Source organism: Trematomus bernacchii, unplaced genomic scaffold, assembly GCF_902827165.1.
Source record: "Trematomus bernacchii unplaced genomic scaffold, fTreBer1.1, whole genome shotgun sequence".
Classification (NCBI taxonomy): Eukaryota; Metazoa; Chordata; class Actinopteri; order Perciformes; family Nototheniidae; genus Trematomus; species Trematomus bernacchii.
The window spans coordinates 2442412-2461246 of record NW_022987429.1 but is presented as its reverse complement, the minus strand read 5'-3'; the positions used below and the strand labels follow the sequence as shown (position 1 = coordinate 2461246).

Sequence of the window (18835 nt, the reverse complement as noted above, 5' to 3'; positions counted from 1 at the left end):
TTACAAAGATGCAAATAATTAATTACGTGAAAATATTTCGCTTGTGTTATTGACCTTAAGCTTGTTTTTTTCTGGATCTCAGCTATCAGCATTAGTGCGCTACTGAAAACAATCCCCACTGACATTTTAGTAACAAACTTCCTAAAGGTTGAGGTAGAAAGCCCCAAAATGACATAATGAATAACACCTGTCTTCCTCTGCTTGGCTGTGGTAGTAGCAGGAAAGAAAGCAGATATCAGATATAACATAGAACTTCTGCACTTTGCATATTCTGAGCGCTTTGATCTCAGCTGCTTTGAGACTTATGGTAAGTTCATTTATCCTTTATATTTGACTCGGAGATCTGAAACGCCAGCATAGGTTACAGTAAAGTATTATTACGAACATTAATTTCCCATATATCTTGGTATATTTTCTCTTTGATGAAATTCTCATATGAATATTAACCATACAGGCATTGTACCCCCTTTTTTTTTACACATGCATAGAGCCATTCAGTGAATCCTCAAACCAGCCTGTTCCATAAAGATGGATTTGCTTGTTCTATGTTCTCTTCACCGACATGCTGTCATGATTTCAATTTCCTCCTGTGATTTAAGGAAATAAGAATCTAACATGCTACAGCGTGAAAGACAATGCCTTAGATCAGGGCTGTCAAACTCAAGGCCCGGAAGCCAAATCCGGCCCCTGACCTTATTTTATGCGGCCCGCAAGAGCTTGCAAAGAATATTATATACAATACAATTGGTGTAATTGTTGAATATTTGCTTTCAATTGTTTGCCCTAGACCTCTGCTTTCAGACGTAGTTATTACCAGAACTGATAATGTCACAGTCTGCTTTCTCACTCACCTATTTTCTGCATTAACATTCCTTAGTCACCTGGTAGCCACACCCTGTCTCTCTTTCACTCTGTTACACCCATCAGCTCCAGTAGTATATAGGCCCACTTCACTCTCACCTCAGTGCCAGATCGTACTTTGCAGCATGCCAGTCTTTCCAGCATTACTTCCCAGATTGCTCTCCCGGTTCCGACCCTGCCTGTCCCTGACCTGCCTGCCTCGCCTGATTCCTGACCCTGCCTGTACCCGGACTATTCTGCCACGCCTGCTCCCTGACCCGGTCGGTACCTGCGACTCCCGTCTTGCCTTCTCCTGGAACCCTCGCCTGTCCCCGAGCAGCCCTTTGCCTACTACCTGCCTTTTCGTCTCCTACCAGTTATTGACTTCAATAAAGCTGGTTACAGACTATCCCTGGTTTCCCCGTGTTTTGCATTTTGGTCCTCAGCTCGTTTGTGACAGAACGATCTGGCCAGAAATGGACCAAGCAAACACCGGGTCTCCTAGAGACCGCTTTGAGAGGGTTGAGGAAGCCATCCAAAGACAGGAGGTCACGATAGCTACCTTAGCTACCGAGACCCACCAGGCAACCTCAACCCAGGAACAAGCGCTGGCTTACCTGGCCGCCACCGTACAACAGCTAGCCGCTAGCATGGCTGCTACCGTCCCTCCGCCTGCAGCTCCGATGTTCACTCCAGCCTCTGGATCGACTGGATACGCTCCGGAGCCTCGTGTGGGAACTCCGGAACGCTACGCTGGTGAGCCTGAGGGATGCAGTCCTTTTCTCACAAACTGTTCCATATTGTTTTCACTGCAGCCACACACCTTTGCCTCCGAGGCGGCTCGCGTAGCTTTCACCGTTAATCATTTGACGGGGAAAGCCCGCTTATGGGGTACTGCAGAGTGGGAGCAGCAGACTCCAGCCTGCGCCTCTTTTGCTGCTTTTTCCGCGGAGATGCGGAAGGTGTTCGGTTCCGTTCGTCTGGGTCCCGATGCTGCCGGAGGTCTGCTGAGCTTGAGCCAGGGTTCCGGCACGGTGGTGAATTACGCTATTGACTTCCGCACCAGCAGCCGCCGTAGTAGCTGGAACGAGCCGGCGCAATGTGACGCATATCTGAGAGGCTTAGCGGATTATATGAGAGATGAGCTGGTTTCCTATGATCTCCCTGCTTCCTTGGATGGGTTGATCGAGCTCACCTCTCGGATCGACAGACGAATTCAGACACGAAGAGAAGAGCAACAGACACGAGCGGCGGGCCGCCGCTCGCGACAACAACTTCCGGTTTCCGGGAGATTTCAACTTCCGGTTTCGGCGGAGAATTCCCATCCCTACTCTGACTCACGGTACGGGGAGGTCGAGCCCATGCAAGTGGGTCGTACCAGTCTTAGCTCTGAGGAGAGGGAGTTACGTCGAAGAGGGAATTTATGCCTTTACTGTGGTCAGGCTGGACATTTTGTTTCCCGTTGTCTGGGAAAAGGCAGAGCCCATCAGTAATGGGGAGTATACTGGTGGGCCGAACCTCTGAGCTGATCCCCAATGGAAGACCTTTGTGCCATGCTCGACTTCTCCTGAGAGGCACACCTCAGGCTCTGGCTGTGTTTATCGACTCCGGATCAGATGTCAGCATCATTGATGAGGAGCTCGCACTACAGCTGGGCATTCAACAGATTCAGTTGCCCCAGCCGGTACCGGCTAATGCTTTGGACGGTCACCTGCTGGGAACGGTGACTCACCAGACGACACCGGTCCATATGCTCATGTCGGGGAACCACCATGAGACAATCCAGTTTCATGTGCTACGGTCCCCCAAGATTCCTCTGATTTTGGGTTATCCATGGCTCCGCCGCCACAACCCGAACATTGACTGGTCAACTGGGTCCATCCTAGGGTGGAGTTCTTCCTGTCATCAGGTTTGCCTCAAGCAGGCCGCTGCACCTCAACTATCTGTGGATATTAACCTGGTTCCGGATGTCACAGGGGTTCCGGCGGAGTATTTGGACTTTAAGGAGGTTTTTTAGCAAGACTAAGGCAACATCTCTCCCACCTCATCGGCCCTATGACTGTGCTATTGAGCTACATCCGGGCGCAGTCCCACCCAAGGGGCGGTTGTACTCACTTTCGGCACCGGAGAGGAAGTCCATGGAGACGTACGTCAATGACTCTCTGGCTGCGGGAATTATTCGTCCTTCCACGTCACCCGCAGGAGCAGGGGTTTTTTTTGTGGCGAAGAAGGATAAGACCCTGAGACCCTGCATTGACTATCGGGGTCTGAATGACGTCACGGTAAAGAATCGTTATCCCCTGCCACTCATCTCGTCAGCATTCGAGTTACTACAGGGAGCAACAATCTTTACCAAGCTGGATTTACGAAACGCATATCACCTGGTACGAATCCGTGAGGGGGATGAATGGAAGACCGCCTTCAACACCTCTTCAGGACACTACGAGTACCTGGTGATGCCATTTGGACTTACCAACGCCCCTGCAGTTTTCCAAGCGTTGGTGAACGACGTACTCCGGGACATGTTGGATCGTTATGTTTTTGTTTATTTGGACGACATTTTGATTTTTTCAAAGACCCTCAAGGAACGCATCCATCACGTCCAGACAGTCCTCCAGAGACTTCTGGAGAACTCGCTGTTTGTCAAGACGGAGAAGTGCGAGTTTCACACTTCTTCGGTCGCCTTTCTTGGCTACATCGTGGGTCAAGGAAGTGTGGAGATGGATCCCTCCAAAGTTTCAGCGGTTACCTCGTGGCGGGTTCCTGATTCCCGGAAGGAGCTGCAGCGTTTCCTAGGATTCGCTAACTTTTACAGACGGTTCATCCGTGGCTACAGTACCGTGGCCGCCCTGCTCACCGCCCTGACCTCGTCTAAGGTAACGTTTAGATGGTCCCATGCAGCAGAGGAGGCTTTTCAGGACCTCAAGCGCCGGTTTACGTCGGCTCCTATCCTACAGGTACCAGACCCTGCTGGTCAGTTGGTGGTGGAGGTGGATGCTTCTGACGTAGGGGTGGGGGCCATCCTGTCACAACGCTCTGGTGAGAATCAGAAGCTCCACCCCTGTGCTTTCTTTTCGAGGAGATTGAGTCCGGCGGAGAGAAACTACGACGTGGGGAACCGGGAGCTTCTAGCAGTCAAGTTGGCGTTGGAGGAGTGGCGACACTGGCTTGAGGGGACAGAACTGCCATTTCAGGTTTGGACCGACCATAAGAACCTGGAATACATCAGGTCGGCACAAAGACTGAATTCCCGGCAAGCCAGGTGGTCGTTATTTTTCACCCGGTTTAATTTTTTCCTCTCCTACCGCCCGGGCTCCCGCAACGTGAAGGCCGACGCTTTGTCCCGGCAGTTCGGGAGGGAGGGAGACACCTGCGGTATCCCGGACACTATTCTTCCTGCTCCTCGAGTGATCGGTGTTCTCGCTTGGGAGATTGAGGAGAGGGTTAAGACTGCGTTGGTGGACCAACCCGGTCCTAGTTCTTGTCCTCTTAACCGTTTGTTTGTGCCTCAGGTTTTGAGGGCTGAGGTGCTTCAGTGGGCTCACAGCTCCAGACTTTCCTGCCACCCTGGGATTCAACGTACCAGAGGGATGGTCTTGCAGCGGTTCTGGTGGGCTACGCTGGAGGCTGACACCCGGGAGTTTGTGAACGCCTGTCCTGTGTGCAATCGGCACAAACCCTCTCACCAAGCGCCAGCTGGCCTCCTTCATCCATTACCGGTTCCACGTCGCCCATGGTCACATATTTCGTTGGACTTTGTGACTGGTCTTCCACCGTCCCACGGACATACTGCCATCTTGACGGTGGTGGATCGGTTCAGTAAAATGGCTCACTTCGTACCCCTGCCTAAGATCCCGTCAGCTAAGGAGACGGCTGAACTTATGCTTCTCCACGTTTTTCGCCTTCACGGACTGGCGACTGATGTGGTTTCCGACCGGGGGCCCCAGTTCACCTCTGTGTTTTGGAGGGAGTTTTGTGAACTGATCGGGGCGACGGTCAGTCTCACCTCCGGTTTCCATCCACAGGCCAATGGTCAGACTGAAAGGAAGAATCAGGAGATGGAGACCACTCTCCGCTGCATGGCTTCCGATCATCCTACGACCTGGTCTAAACAACTCCTGTGGGTGGAGTATGCCCACAACACACTCATCAGTTCCGCTACTGGTCTTTCCCCTTTTCAGTGTGCATACGGGTTTCAACCCCCTTTGTTCTCTGCATTGGAGAAAGAGGTTACCTGTCCGTCTGTCCAGGCCTTCATCAGACGTTGTCGGAGGACTTGGAGGCGGGCTCGAACTACTCTGCTTCAGTCTGCTAACCGGTACGCCACATCAGCGAACCGCCGACGCACCAAGGCACCTGTGTACCAGCTAGGCCAGAGGGTGTGGCTTTCCACTCAAAACATTCCCCTTCGGGTGGAGTCTAAAAAGTTAGCGCCCAGATTTATTGGACCCTTTGAGATCGTCAAGGTCATTAACCCTGCAGCAGTTCGACTGAGTTTGCCCCGGAACATGAAGATCCATCCCACCTTCCACGTGTCTAGGATTAAACCTGTCCGGGAGAGTCCTATGATTCCCGCCGCTCCCCCACCACCACCCCCTAGGATGATCGATGGGGGTCCGACCTATACCCTTCGTCGTATACTTCGTTCCCGACGCAGAGGAAGAGGGGTTCAGTATTTGGTGGACTGGGAGGGCTATGGTCCTGAGGAGAGGCAGTGGATTCCTGCTCGTCACATCCTCAACCCTCAACTCATCCGGGACTTCCACCTGCGCTACCCGGAGCAGCCTTCTAGGACCCACGCTCAGCCAGGCGTTAAGCCGGGGGGTACTCGTCGGCTACGGACCGGGGGCTTCATCGAGGAGGAGGGGGAGGCGTCTTCAGTCGAGGAGGACGAGGATTTCCAGGAGGGGGAGGCCGAGAGAGCATTCTCAGATGAGTATTAACCTTTCCCATACCCCCACCTTCCACCCGGTGTCTGTAGGTTTTTTGTTGATTTTTTATTTATTTGTTTTTTTCCCCGTAGGTTTGTCTTGGACGTCGGGAGCCGTCCATTAAGGGGGGGGTTCTGTCACAGTCTGCTTTCTCACTCACCTATTTTCTGCATTAACATTCCTTAGTCACCTGGTAGCCACACCCTGTCTCTCTTTCACTCTGTTACACCCATCAGCTCCAGTAGTATATAGGCCCACTTCACTCTCACCTCAGTGCCAGATCGTACTTTGCAGCATGCCAGTCTTTCCAGCATTACTTCCCAGATTGCTCTCCCGGTTCCGACCCTGCCTGTCCCTGACCTGCCTGCCTCGCCTGATTCCTGACCCTGCCTGTACCCGGACTATTCTGCCACGCCTGCTCCCTGACCCGGTCGGTACCTGCGACTCCTGTCTTGCCTTCTCCTGGAACCCTCGCCTGTCCCCGACCAGCCCTTTGCCTACTACCTGCCTTTTCGTCTCCTACCATTGACTTCAATAAAGCTGGTTACAGACTATCCCTGGTTTCCCCGTGTTTTGCATTTTGGTCCTCAGCTCGTTTGTGACAGATAATAATCCAATGCAGAGCCAATAATGTAATATAATACATTATTTAATATATATTATATATTATATATATGTATATTTATATAGAGAAGCCAAGACTGTGCAAATATGTCATCAAGGCAAAAGGGGGGTCATTTGAAGAATCTAAATGATAAATCATATTCTTGATTTGTTAACACTTTTTTGTTTACTAGATAAATCCATGTGTTCTTTTATAGTTTTGATGTCTTTAGTATTAATCTACAATGTAGAAAATTATTAAAATAAATAAAAACCTTCGATAGTTTTAAAGGTCAACTCAAAAGAATGGTTGAGAAACAAACAGACGTGCAATCACCCCTAAATGCACTTTAACACAGGGGTCTCTCCTCTTGTATCTTCTCTTGCACTTTAGGTAGCTCTTGTATCTTCTCTTGCACTTTATATGTCGTTGCTGCTATATTGTATTACCATGATGTCATAAATACTTTTATTACATGGCTTAGTTGAATACTCGATTCTGATTGGTCAATTCAGAACACGTGACACGTTGTTAATCCAGAACAGACAGACCGCTGTCAAGGATTTATTGACCGTTGTTAAGGACGCTTACATCTGCAGAAAGAAGTTCGGTCGATTTAACTGTATACAGTTTGAAACTGGGACAAGAAAAACAGCGGAGAAGTAACGGGGCAGAAACCCTACTTTTTACGCAATGGTCCAGACATAGACATAGACGGCAAAACATATCCAGTTGCCAGTTACTTTGGCAAGTTACTTTGGCATTAGGGCAGGGATATCTAGATACTTTCCAAGGTTTGACATAATGAATTGTGCTACTTTTAAAGCAAGCAGCGATGTTTTCAAATCTGTAATCAAAAAGGTCCGCAAAAACGCTGCCGTTGCTACGTAGTTCAAACGGTAACAACGGACTATTTTTCTTAGCGGATGCATGTAATTTTAAATAAATAATAGCGTACTATTTTTTAAATCAATAAAAACATTTTCTCAATCTATAAAAGCATTTCAATTAATATTGGGAGTCATATCGTTACTTTGTTGAGAATGATCCCTTACGTGTATGCTGCTCTTGCTCTTTTGCACTTTTTGCATATCATGTATTCTGTTTTTGCTATGTTTGTAAAATGTAAACTTCTTAAATGTTTTATGTGAGGGACTGCGGATGGAAATGAGCTCAAAGCTAAATCTGGCACTGTTACGCTTGACACATTTTAATGTTTTAAGTGTTCATTATTGTGCATTGTCCCTGCCAAATAAACGATTAAATGAAAATGAAATAAATGAATGAGAAGGTGTGTCCAAACTTTTGACTGGTACTGTATATTTATAAAGTTACAACCGGCCCTTTGAGTGTAACCATAATGCTGATGTGGCCCGCGATGAAATTGAGTTTGACACCCCTGCCTTAGATGATTGTTGCACAACTGATTGCAGCTTATATTAAACCACTAGCTATGCAGTGTCCATGCAAATTCTCATCTTTACATCATTTCCGTACAAAAATCAGTAGTGAGACAGGAGCAATTGTACAACTGTGCATTGTAAAGCAATCATCTCCAGAATCTCCTTTTTTCCAGAGAACTCTGCAGAAGAAGAAGCCCTTTGATCACTCACCCCTTCATCCCCATCTGAATGCCATCGCATATCTAAGAAGAAGAGAGGGTTGCATATCGAAATATCACACTCACACATTTCTAATATGCCAAGGCGTTCATGTGAAGGGGTTTTTGCAAGTTTGTTGCCCTAAAAAAAGTAATCAATGAACAAGCTATATTTCAAAACTATACATACACTTGGAGCATATTCTACATTACTGTTTACTATCTGGTGGAAGAGTCAGGGAAAGTGCGATCATTTATCAAACACTGATGGTAATCGTTGAGCAGTTTGTGCATGAATCAGTTCTTGGAGTATGTAAATATTTGTATTGAGATATTTATTTTGGACTGAGTCTTATTCATGAGGGTGTTTAACTGTGTGTGTAATATAAAATATGTGAGGAAACGCACTGATAAGCACATTACAAACTCATTTCAATTTCAAAACGCTTGGACCTCTTTTTACTTCCCAAGAAGAAAATTTGTTTTGCAGAATTTGTCACTTTTACACCAGGTCTATAAACATAAAGAGGTGCTTGCAATTATATGAATAGTGCAAACAGTTATCTATCGTATTAAAAAAACCATTTTGAGCAGTTAATACTACATCTTCTTCCTCCTAATGACTTGTAATGTCGTCAATTCATGGTGAACGTAAAGAATATTATGATATAAATAAAAAGCTTCTACATCCATCCTTTAACTCACATGTGTCAAACTCAAGGCCCGGGGGCCAAATCAGGCCCTTGGTGGATTTAATTTCGGCCCGCAGGATAATTTCTAATTAGTATTAGATCTGGCCCGCCGGTATATTGCACACACATCTTCACTCAATCCTGAGGAGCTCCTCCGCTCAGAGCCTGAGCCCAAACATTGATGAACTTGCACCCAAGATGAGATGCCAAGTATCTGGCTTGAACTAGCTTCACAGCAGCAAGCTGAGTTTCAATGGAAGTTTCCTTCTGCCCTTTTTTTTCTTGCGACAACAGGGCATGTTTGTTTCTTTGAGGGACATTTTTTTGAAGTTGTTGTTGGCCTGTGGAGAAATGTAATCATAAGAAATGACTCCGGAAAAGCTGCAGATAGAGCCATAAGAAATGAATGCAACTGATTATTTAATGTTGTTTTTATAGGCAATAATTTAAGCTTTGTTAGTTCCAGGTTTAATATGTGCAATAAGTTCATTTAAATAAGTTTTGCAATAAACATTGAACCAGTCCGGCCCTTGACTAGTACCTATTTTTTTAATGTTGGCCCACTGTGTATTTGAGTTTGACACCTTTAAATGAAGTGTGACTTACAGCAGAGGGAAATGATGCACATGGCATGGAGTTTGTTCTCTGATCGGATGTAGGAGCGCATGCAGATGACGAAGATATTGCCGAAGCATGTGGTGGCGGAGACGACCCAAACGAAGACCCTCAGCACGATGTTGGCCAGCAGGTCCTCGAAGGACGAGATGCCGTCCGTGTTGGGTTTGCAGCTGCGCACGTGAGGAGCGTAGCCGCAGTACTGGAACTTCTTGAAGTAGCTGTGAAAGCAGATCAAAGAAGATTATCAAGTTACATGAACATCAAGAACACGAGGGAGTCTATTTATTTACAGCTGCAAGGTTTTATTTTTGTTTTGTTTTGTTTTACCACCAAGCGTGCATTCTTACAGCACTCTGGTCTGGAGGTTTTAAATTGCTTTATAAATAAAGCTGTATTGTACAGGGTTATTCTTTTTTCATAAACTGAGACAGTAGGAAAGCAGTCTGATTTTTCTTTTGTATTTGGGATTTGTTTTGATTTAAACCGGGGAGAGCATCTGTTCTTGGGGTTTGAAGGTAGTGAACTTAATAAAAAAAAGCTATTTGGATTAAGATGCTTCTCTTTGATGTGTAGTGTACTGTATTTTGCAATTACTTTGGGACATCTGATGAATACCTTCACCTCCACTGGTACAACAAAGCGGAATACAAAGCCATTTATGGTCAGAAGCTGCATGTTGCTCACAATGGCAATATTGACATGCTAATGCTAAGTAGGAAATGTTAACCACAGTCACCATTTTAGTTTACAGCTTAGCAGGCTGTATTTATTTATTTAATTATGAATTTTGAATGTCCATGTTTGTACTAGTGTTTTGATTCTTAAAATGTTTTTGAAATATTTTGAGATTTGGTTGAGCAGGGTGTACTTTTTACTAGTCCTTTTATTAGAGATGTGTCTGTTGTTTGTGTCAGGATGGAACCCTTGTCTTTTTCTCTGCAAACAAATTCTACCTACGGGTACAAATAAATAACCTGAACTTCATGGACACTCAAACTGTAAAGAAAAAATGCTTTTGGAAAAGATAAATATCCTGCTTTGGGGACAACACATTTACTTCCATTGTATTGGTGAAAGAAGAGAAACACCAGAGAAGAGCTATATCTAAATTAATCGATTAGAGCAAAACTAACTATCCTACTGAAACATGAATGAAACTCTATGGAATAAAGAGCCTGGAGGAGGTTCAATGATTGTTTGCAATGCTGAAAGAGCCTTTATTTGTTCTCCATTGCATCCCTGGCCAGAAGTGCATGTGCATCTTCAGCTGTTATACACACAGAGACCATGGATTACATTAAGCCTGACTTAATCATCTCCCAGTTGGAAGAGAACCCTGACAATCTCGATAAGGCTTGTTTTTGGACTCTCCACAAGGAATATGGTGAGAATCAGCATGCGATGCCAAATGAGGTTTAGCAGCAGAGGTTGCGTTAACCGAATATATTCCGTCTATGACAGCTCATATAGTCTTGATTCTTGTGTTTAAACTTTTCGCTCCATATTTTGATGGTTGGGGTGTTGCAATAATATACGTTGGCCAGGGGGACATTATTTGTTGACGCACAGGTGGCCCGAGGGGACGACATGAGCCGAGGGACCAGCTACCACTAAACGACTCACAGTCTGAAAATTACCATTAAAAAAACCCTGGACGTTTACTTTTCGTTTTAAGGTCTAAACGTTTCATTTAGAAATGCGCGTTCCCGTGACACGGGGTGCATTTCACGGTGGGGGTGCATAATTTGACACAACACCGGCGCTAACAGTTCACAAGCCCCCCGTTGACAGTTCACGAGCGTGCTCTTCCCCCCCCGTCAGTTGTGTACAGACCGACGGGTAATAATGGATTTTGACGGAAACTTTACGATCCTGTCCGTCAAAATTATGGGCAGCGAAAAAGTCTAGCGCAACCTTTGTTTAGCATTACAAAAATGAAAATGGAGTACTTACATATGAGTCAAGTATTTGAGAGGTTCGAACATCCTCCGTTGTATGTTTCCAATTTCGATCCCTTCTATGCTCCTGGAGAGTATACATAGATATATATACAGTCAGGTTCCACAGACACATTTAGCTTTATGGATTTATAACTGATAAAAGAGTTTTCAGAAGCACAAAAGCTGTCCTCAAAAGGTCCCCAGCAAATAGCTTTTCAAGGACTTATGTGAACATTTCACATTGTACAGGTCCATCACTGATGTGTTTCTGTTCTGCTCTTCTGCAACTTTAAGCATGCGAGCTGAATGACTCAACTCCAACTCAAAGGGGCCCTATTATGCTAATGTCCAGGTTTATATTTGTATTTTGTGCCTCTACTTTGCCTACTAATACTACTACTAATGTACTGCTCAAAAAGCTCTTTATTCTTCTCATACTGCCTGTGCTGCAGCACCTCTTTTCACCCTCTGTCTGAAACCAGAGCCCAGTCTGAGCCCTATCACGTACAATGTGTTGGAGCGCTAAGCACGAGTGTTACTAGGTGATGTCACTGTGTTACAGGAAGTAAACAAAGTAGTCCAATAGAGGTTTTTTCAGACAACAGGGAAGTCAAATCCCCAAAAAGCATAAAAGGGCCTCTTTATTTTCTCTTACATTTGCAGGAGAGGTATAGTGTGTACTTACAATGACTTCAGTTTATGCAACTTGTCAAAGTGGTCGACTTGGAGCTCCATGATGGGATTATATGATATATTCCTAAAAGATAAAAGATAAGAAAACATTCAATTAATGTCGAAATCAATTCCATTTTACCTAACAAGTGTCTATGCAACGTTTTCTATGCAAGTGGGTGGTTGCTTTTAACTACCATTATCATAAAGTCTTCTCCCATTACTTCCTTGTATTTAAAGGTCCCCTATTATACTGTTTTTCATCAATATATTATAGGTCTCAGATATATACAAACATGTCTCCAAAGTGTTTGGCCTTTACATAAAGGTATCTTTCTGTTATTCGCTCCTGTCTTCATGTTTGGGTCCACATTTCTCCGCTACATGTGACAGCCACAACTGGTGCATGTTCATGAAGCTGTGTCCTTGCAATATTTATCGTTACCTGACATCTTGTTATACACCCACCGCATTGTTGACATTCATTGCATTAACTGCCTGTCAAGTGTCAATTCTGTAGAATTTCATTGAATAATGCAAATGGTCTATTTTTGTTTTCTCAGAAATAGGCATGTAGAGTATTTTCAAGCTGTTATTATCTCTCTAAAGTATGTTTTAAAATGTAGGGGTGTTAGATTCAGATATAACCTCAGAACGAGGGATTCAGAAGAACAAATTAATGGTAATTTCTTAACAGCATCAAAATATAAACCCTAATAAATATTCATGTTATTGCTAAGGTATACAGAACTGTACATCCTGGTGCATTTGTGTACATATAACTCACAGTTGGAGTAAATCCCCGAGTAAAACAAAGAGATTAGGTGGGATGGCCTCCAGTCTGTTGTTCGATAGATCCCTGCGCCCCGAGACAAATCCACAATGGTTTCCGGAAAGAAAAGCAAGCAATAAATATTTATGAGTGGGTATCCGACAGATCATAACAAAAATAATCCAATCAATGAAACTTTTTACAATGTACAGGGAGAGGATTTCCAAAGATACACAATAAAAACATTCAAACCTCAATAACTTTATAAAGTAATTCAGATTGTTGAGGCACCGACGATTTTCATTAATCACAAAACATGAACTTGCTTTATTCAGTTGTGGGTTATATGTAAATGGAGCCTTTGTCTTTCTTAGTAAAGAAATATAATGAAAATACTAAAACCCACAATATGTAAGTTGATCTCAATATACTTTGCAACTAATTCAGATTAACTGTAGCCCTCACTCCCAACTCATTTATTCCTACTGATGAAACAAATCGTTAAATGTGTCGCATACATAGACAATGTTTTGTGCACATAATTCACCAAGACGTTACTCATTGGTTTTATGGACTATATTTTTGAAACCATACGTTTGGCATTTTGGGTGTCACCATCTTTGCTTTTGGCTATTGCAATGTCGTTTTTTTTTACTTAAAATGACACAAAATAGTGGAACTAAATTAAACGGAAAACTGAACAAGACAATTCATGGATACCAAAATGTTACATATAACTTTCAGGACCTAAAGAAATGTGAAAGGTTTAAAGTTGTAAGGCGTAAACACAACACCCAAACTGGAAAACACTGCGGAGGTCAAACATATGCTTTATTGTCTATTTTACTCTAACTGGGACCATCATTTACAAAATAACCTCATGCTTTATTGACGACGACTTCAAACCAGTAATTAGAACCATCAAAGGATCAGGTAAATGTTGAATGGGGCAACACATCTAGTAAGAGTAGGGTCATTTTCTCATACACCTCTATACAAATTGAGTTCTCTTTGCAACCAATGGATGAGCAGTCGAATAGAAAGAATGCAGGATTTAGGCACTTCTTCATTGGCTTCACAAATTGGTCACAAAAGTATTTGTCTAAAAACAGAAGGGCATTGTAGTTCTAAGATGATGTTACTCATAAATACGAATTGGATTAGAAAAATATTTCCTGTTGCAAATCCTGTGCTCAGAGATGTGTTAATGGCACAGAGGAATGTTTTATTTTCATCAGGCTTTGGCCACAACTGTCTAAAAGGACTTACTGATTGTTGGTTTTGTTCTTCTCATGGGATTTGTTGGCAACAATAAATGTTAATTTTGGTATTTGAGGTTTAGATTATTGTGAATAACTCCTAAAGCGTTGTCCAACACTCATCTGTTACTCTCTAAAAGACAAGCACAGACAGATGCTAATTGTTTATCAGGTACATTTTAACCATTTCTGATCCAAAGTATGTGAGTTTCAAATATATTGACTAGTGTTTTTGGTAGCAGAAGTCCAATTTCATGTGGTTTAATTAACATTAAACATGTTATCTATTAAAAAGACAAGATCAATAAAGATTTAAGAAGAGCTGTTAAGACTCATGAGGCTTTTAATGGCTAAAATAAAACAATTTGAAAGACTAAAGGATTCTGTCAGCCAACAGTAAATCCCATACAATGAAAATAACGGGCACTTTGCAAAGATCACAGAGAGACATATTGCACAATGCCCAAGAGGGTGCAACAACATCAAAGGTAGGAAGTAAAGAGCTGTGACACTTCTAGCACCTTGTGTACCTCTGTGTTCGTGAGAAAGTCAGAAACAAGAACTGAAGAGTGGAATGCAAGTACATAAAAGGAAAACATCAATACAGAATACAAACACATATGTTCAAGGTTATACTACAACTAGACATTCCTTACTAATATGGTGGCAACACTGTATTATGACATAAAGCCAGCCATGTATGTAAAATATAAAAAAAAGGGGAAAAGTATGTTCAAAACGACTTAGATTATGTTCAATTAACTGGGCCAATAATTGTCATTGGCCATCTCGGTCAAAGTCCGCAGTAGTTTTCTTGAAAGTTCCTGGATTTAGTCAATTATAGTCATTTTAAAAGTAACCGCAAATAAACTGCATATAGGTTTACTGTGTAACTGTACCTGTGCAAGTTGAAATACATGTCTTAAACCTTTAAAGGAATCATCTTTTAGTTTCTGAGATATTTTCTACAACAATTTACCATTAACTGATGGAAATAGAGGGAACGCTAATGAGGGCTTACATTGAAAGTGGTTCCTCCTCTGGGAAATATGAATGAATTTCAATATCACTTTATTTTAGCTCTTACCTTTTTGGTTTATATTTGGGATTGTCACAAGTCGAAAAGTGTCAGGTTTGCTAACAAACAGCAAAATTCTACTTCTGGAGACCATAGATAATCATAAAAAATCAAACAAAGACCCAATCCGTAGATTCTGAAAAACTTGTCTTTGAGGAAAAAGTTAGGCAAATGGTTATTTTGAAAACTAACCAAAATACTGTAAACCTTAAGCACCTAGCTCACAAATACGTCTACAATCTGCCAAGTTTAAATGTTGCTGAAACCAAGTTTTGGACAAACCTCCCACACTAACTACAACACAAAACAAAGCAAAGACAGAAATGACCGCCCCCAGGCCTCACAGCTAACAGGGCACAGGAGAACAAATGGTCTTCACTAACAAAACAACATGCGTTTGATCATTCAAGCCTTCATTCTAAATGTGAGCTCGTTAGACTTGTGTTTTTGAATGGTATCAGTTGTTGCTTGCAGCTATTTCGAATTTTTTACTGCTTATAAGAAAGCTCAAACACTTTTTAAAAGCACAGGCTATACATTTTAAAACGGTGCCCTAAAGTAAAAATATTAAGCAGAAATTGAATTATTACAAAACATCCACAAAAATGTCTCTTTACGATGCATTTATTGCTTTTTTCCCGAACTGTTTTTTCATTTCATTATCTTCCGCAGCTCTCTATAGTCACCATGTGTAGCACATCTTAAGAATAAGCAGCACTAAAGTGCATATTGCATTTTGGCTGAATCGTCAAAGTCATGTTATTTGTTTCTTCAAAGTTTGTTTGCTCAATACAAAAAAAGGAGGAACTTACAATTCTCCAAGCCTTGGGAGGACTGAGAAAGCTTGCTCGTGTACGTGGCTGATCCTGTTCTGCTGTAAAACCCTGGAAAAAGACAATACATACAAACAAAGGATCATATGACTACTTTTTAAACTTTTTAATTAGAACTGCCAGCATTGAGTCCATGCATAAGCCTAATAACATGTTGGGAAACGGAGGCTGATTTGAAAGCATCTCATAGGAATTCAGGCAAAAGTGTTTTGATGTCTTTTATACATAAATATGTGTCCCCGGTGTGTCGGGGGAACTCACGCAGCGTCAGAAAATAAAACCCTCTCTCTTTTCCTCCGTACCCAAATCTCTAAAAACGGGGCTACAACGGAGCTGATCCAGATTTGCGTCCGATATGACGTAATATCGGAAATGTAGGCTGGCTTTACACCCACGGCCCTATCAGAAACGTTGCTATCAGAAACAATGCCCGACTGTTTTGGACGTAATATGGTCGGTGTTTACATTAGCATCGCTAACACTCAGAGCTAACCTGTACTGGAGAGCATGTGTGTGAAGAAGCAGGAAATAAAAAGGAACTCACCTTGTGGTATAACCGGCAAGAGAGAAAGCCTTTGAGCTCCATACTGTTTCAGAGATAATCCTTGATAATCCATGATATGGCGTTTCATCACGGCAGTATTTAGTTTAGACAGTAGCTGCCGGGTCCCGCATGAGCTCAGACCCCTCCTTTTTTTTTTAATCAATTTTTCTTTTTTTAAGCTTTATACATAAAATCTGCACTTTTGAAACATCTGAGACCTATGCTATTGCCTAAAAATAGCATGATAGGTGACCTTTAATATTAAAGCTAAATCTTTGCCTGCGTCATGCGTTAAATTATGTAAATATCTACTTACAGAACTGTCAGCATACTGCATGAGGAGAAAGACACATTTCCAATGGTTTCAATGAGATTTCCCTCCAAATCCCTGCAAGACGGGTAATGAAAGGCACACACACACAGGAAATATTAGACACATACCACACACACAAAGACAGGGAAAAAATCATCAAAATACATGCCACATTTTTGACAAGACATCTCATGATTTCTTGACATGTTACTTACAGCCAGTTCAAAATTGGCATTTCCCGACATATGTCATCCAGCTTTGTCAAAGAGTTGTTCAACAAAACCCTGTCGATCAGGGAGACACATTGAAAGAACGTGAGGTACAGGAGGAACACTCATTCAGTTCAACAAAGGCTTTTAAAAGCAGAACATTTGATGGTTTGATGAAGGCCCTGACACACCAGGCCGAAATCGGCTGTTTTCGTTAGTCGGACGACGAAGCGTGCCCTGTCGCCCAAACTCAATTTGGTGTGTCCCGCACCGTCGGCCGTGACACGCCTTATTTGGCCTTTCATGGCCGACGCACGGCCGATTCAACATGTTGAATCGGCCGTGCGTCGGCCACAGGCAGTCGGACAACGAAATCACAAATCTGATTGGCTGTTCAGCTAGCGAATCAGTGCATGAGAAGCGAAACGGTTGCTTGAGAATGTCTTCCACAAGCAACACTCCAATGGCTGATAGCTCCAGTACCGCACGAAACATGTTTTCGATGGACGAGAGTGAAAATGGAACGCACACGCTATTTGTTGTTTGTTTAGATCACGCAGTCTGTTCTTCTTCTCTGTCTTCCGGTTGTTGCCTCTTTTGAATGACGAATACACACTACCGCCGCCTGCTGGTAAGGAGAGTTATTGCCACTCACGCATGCGCAGTTCGTACGTGCTCGGCTGAAGTCTTTGCGGTGTGTTCCAGTGCGACACATGGCCAAGACGCAGGAGAACACGGCGACGCAACAGTCGGCCCATCGGCGTCGGCGAGTTCTCTGGTGACTGCTTGGTGTGTCAGGGACTTAAGAGACCACACAAAGAAAACTCTGAAAAAGTGCAAACTTAGAACTCACAGTAAAACGAGCGAGTTCAGTCCTGAGAAGGTCATGGAGGATATGTGTTGGATATTGTTATTTTCTAAAATCCTGAAACAAGAAAACACAGGATACAGTTTCAGCCTCATTCGCAGAGTATTGATTCGGCTGAAATGGCATTAATAAAGATTTGGGCGAAGTATTACCCAAGTGCAATAAAAATAAAACAATGCAAGGGAAGTAAATACGTTTTATCAGAAGGAGTTATTCATCACAAAACTGGACTTCTCGGCCTATGGCAAAGCATTTACATAAAGTAAAGAATCCGTTAACACTATTGTAGAACTTTCTTTCAGTAGAGAAGAAACATACAACCACTCGAGCTTGTGCAGGTCCTTGAAAACCCCCGGCTTCAGGATAGAGATGCTGTTGTAGCTCAGATACCTGAGAGAGGAGAGATGAGTTTGGAAGATTAGAGGATGCTCGAACGGAAACCATGCTTCCTTCTTTTATTGCTTTGATCAGAGAGGCAGACTGTGTCCATACTTTTAAGAGTGCGCTGAAGAACTTCCTTTTAATAAAGCCTATAGAGCTGGTTTCAGATTATTCCCTATGCTTGTCCTCCTGGGTCCTACCATGATGGCATCTTATTTTATAGTGTTATCGCATTTTTAGTCTTTTTGTTCTCATTTTATTTGTATTTTACACAATCTTGTCTTTTAATTATTTTTCTGTAATTGTATTTATCTTTTAGCATTCATTCATGTTTGGTCATATTTAAAGCATACTGAGACAAATGTGTTTTGTGATATTGGGCTATATAAATAAACTTTGATTTATACTATCAGGTATTGCAATTTAATTTCATATTTCATACTTACACTTTTAATAATATATGTGCATCAAATCAAGTTTTATCTAATAGTTTGTCTTTGTATTAGCTAGAATCATACTTATATTTATTTTTAGTGATATTGATGTGCACTACTATTCTGTTTATATCTTTCTTTCTTACATTTATGCAACAAAAAAGTTATATATAAACTCAAATAAATTTCCCTTTTGCTCTCCAACGCACCCACTCTGTTGAAATGAAGTATTTATTGTAATGGAAAT

General features: G+C 42.8%; 1 protein-coding gene across 1 annotated transcript in view; it reads right to left on the bottom strand.

Moving 5' to 3' along the window:
- The window catches only part of rxfp1 (relaxin family peptide receptor 1), an 88566-nt gene that overhangs the window by 6570 nt on the left and 63161 nt on the right, over positions 1-18835 (bottom strand). Inside the window, exons 7-15 of the mRNA XM_034141575.1 lie at positions 18092-18163; positions 17759-17830; positions 16912-16980; positions 16700-16771; positions 15819-15890; positions 12685-12756; positions 11911-11982; positions 11239-11310; positions 9274-9503 (exon numbers count right to left, since the gene is read on the bottom strand). Of these exons, the coding sequence (XP_033997466.1) occupies positions 9274-9503; positions 11239-11310; positions 11911-11982; positions 12685-12756; positions 15819-15890; positions 16700-16771; positions 16912-16980; positions 17759-17830; positions 18092-18163 (803 nt within the window). The remainder of the gene's footprint in view (positions 1-9273; positions 9504-11238; positions 11311-11910; positions 11983-12684; positions 12757-15818; positions 15891-16699; positions 16772-16911; positions 16981-17758; positions 17831-18091; positions 18164-18835) is intronic.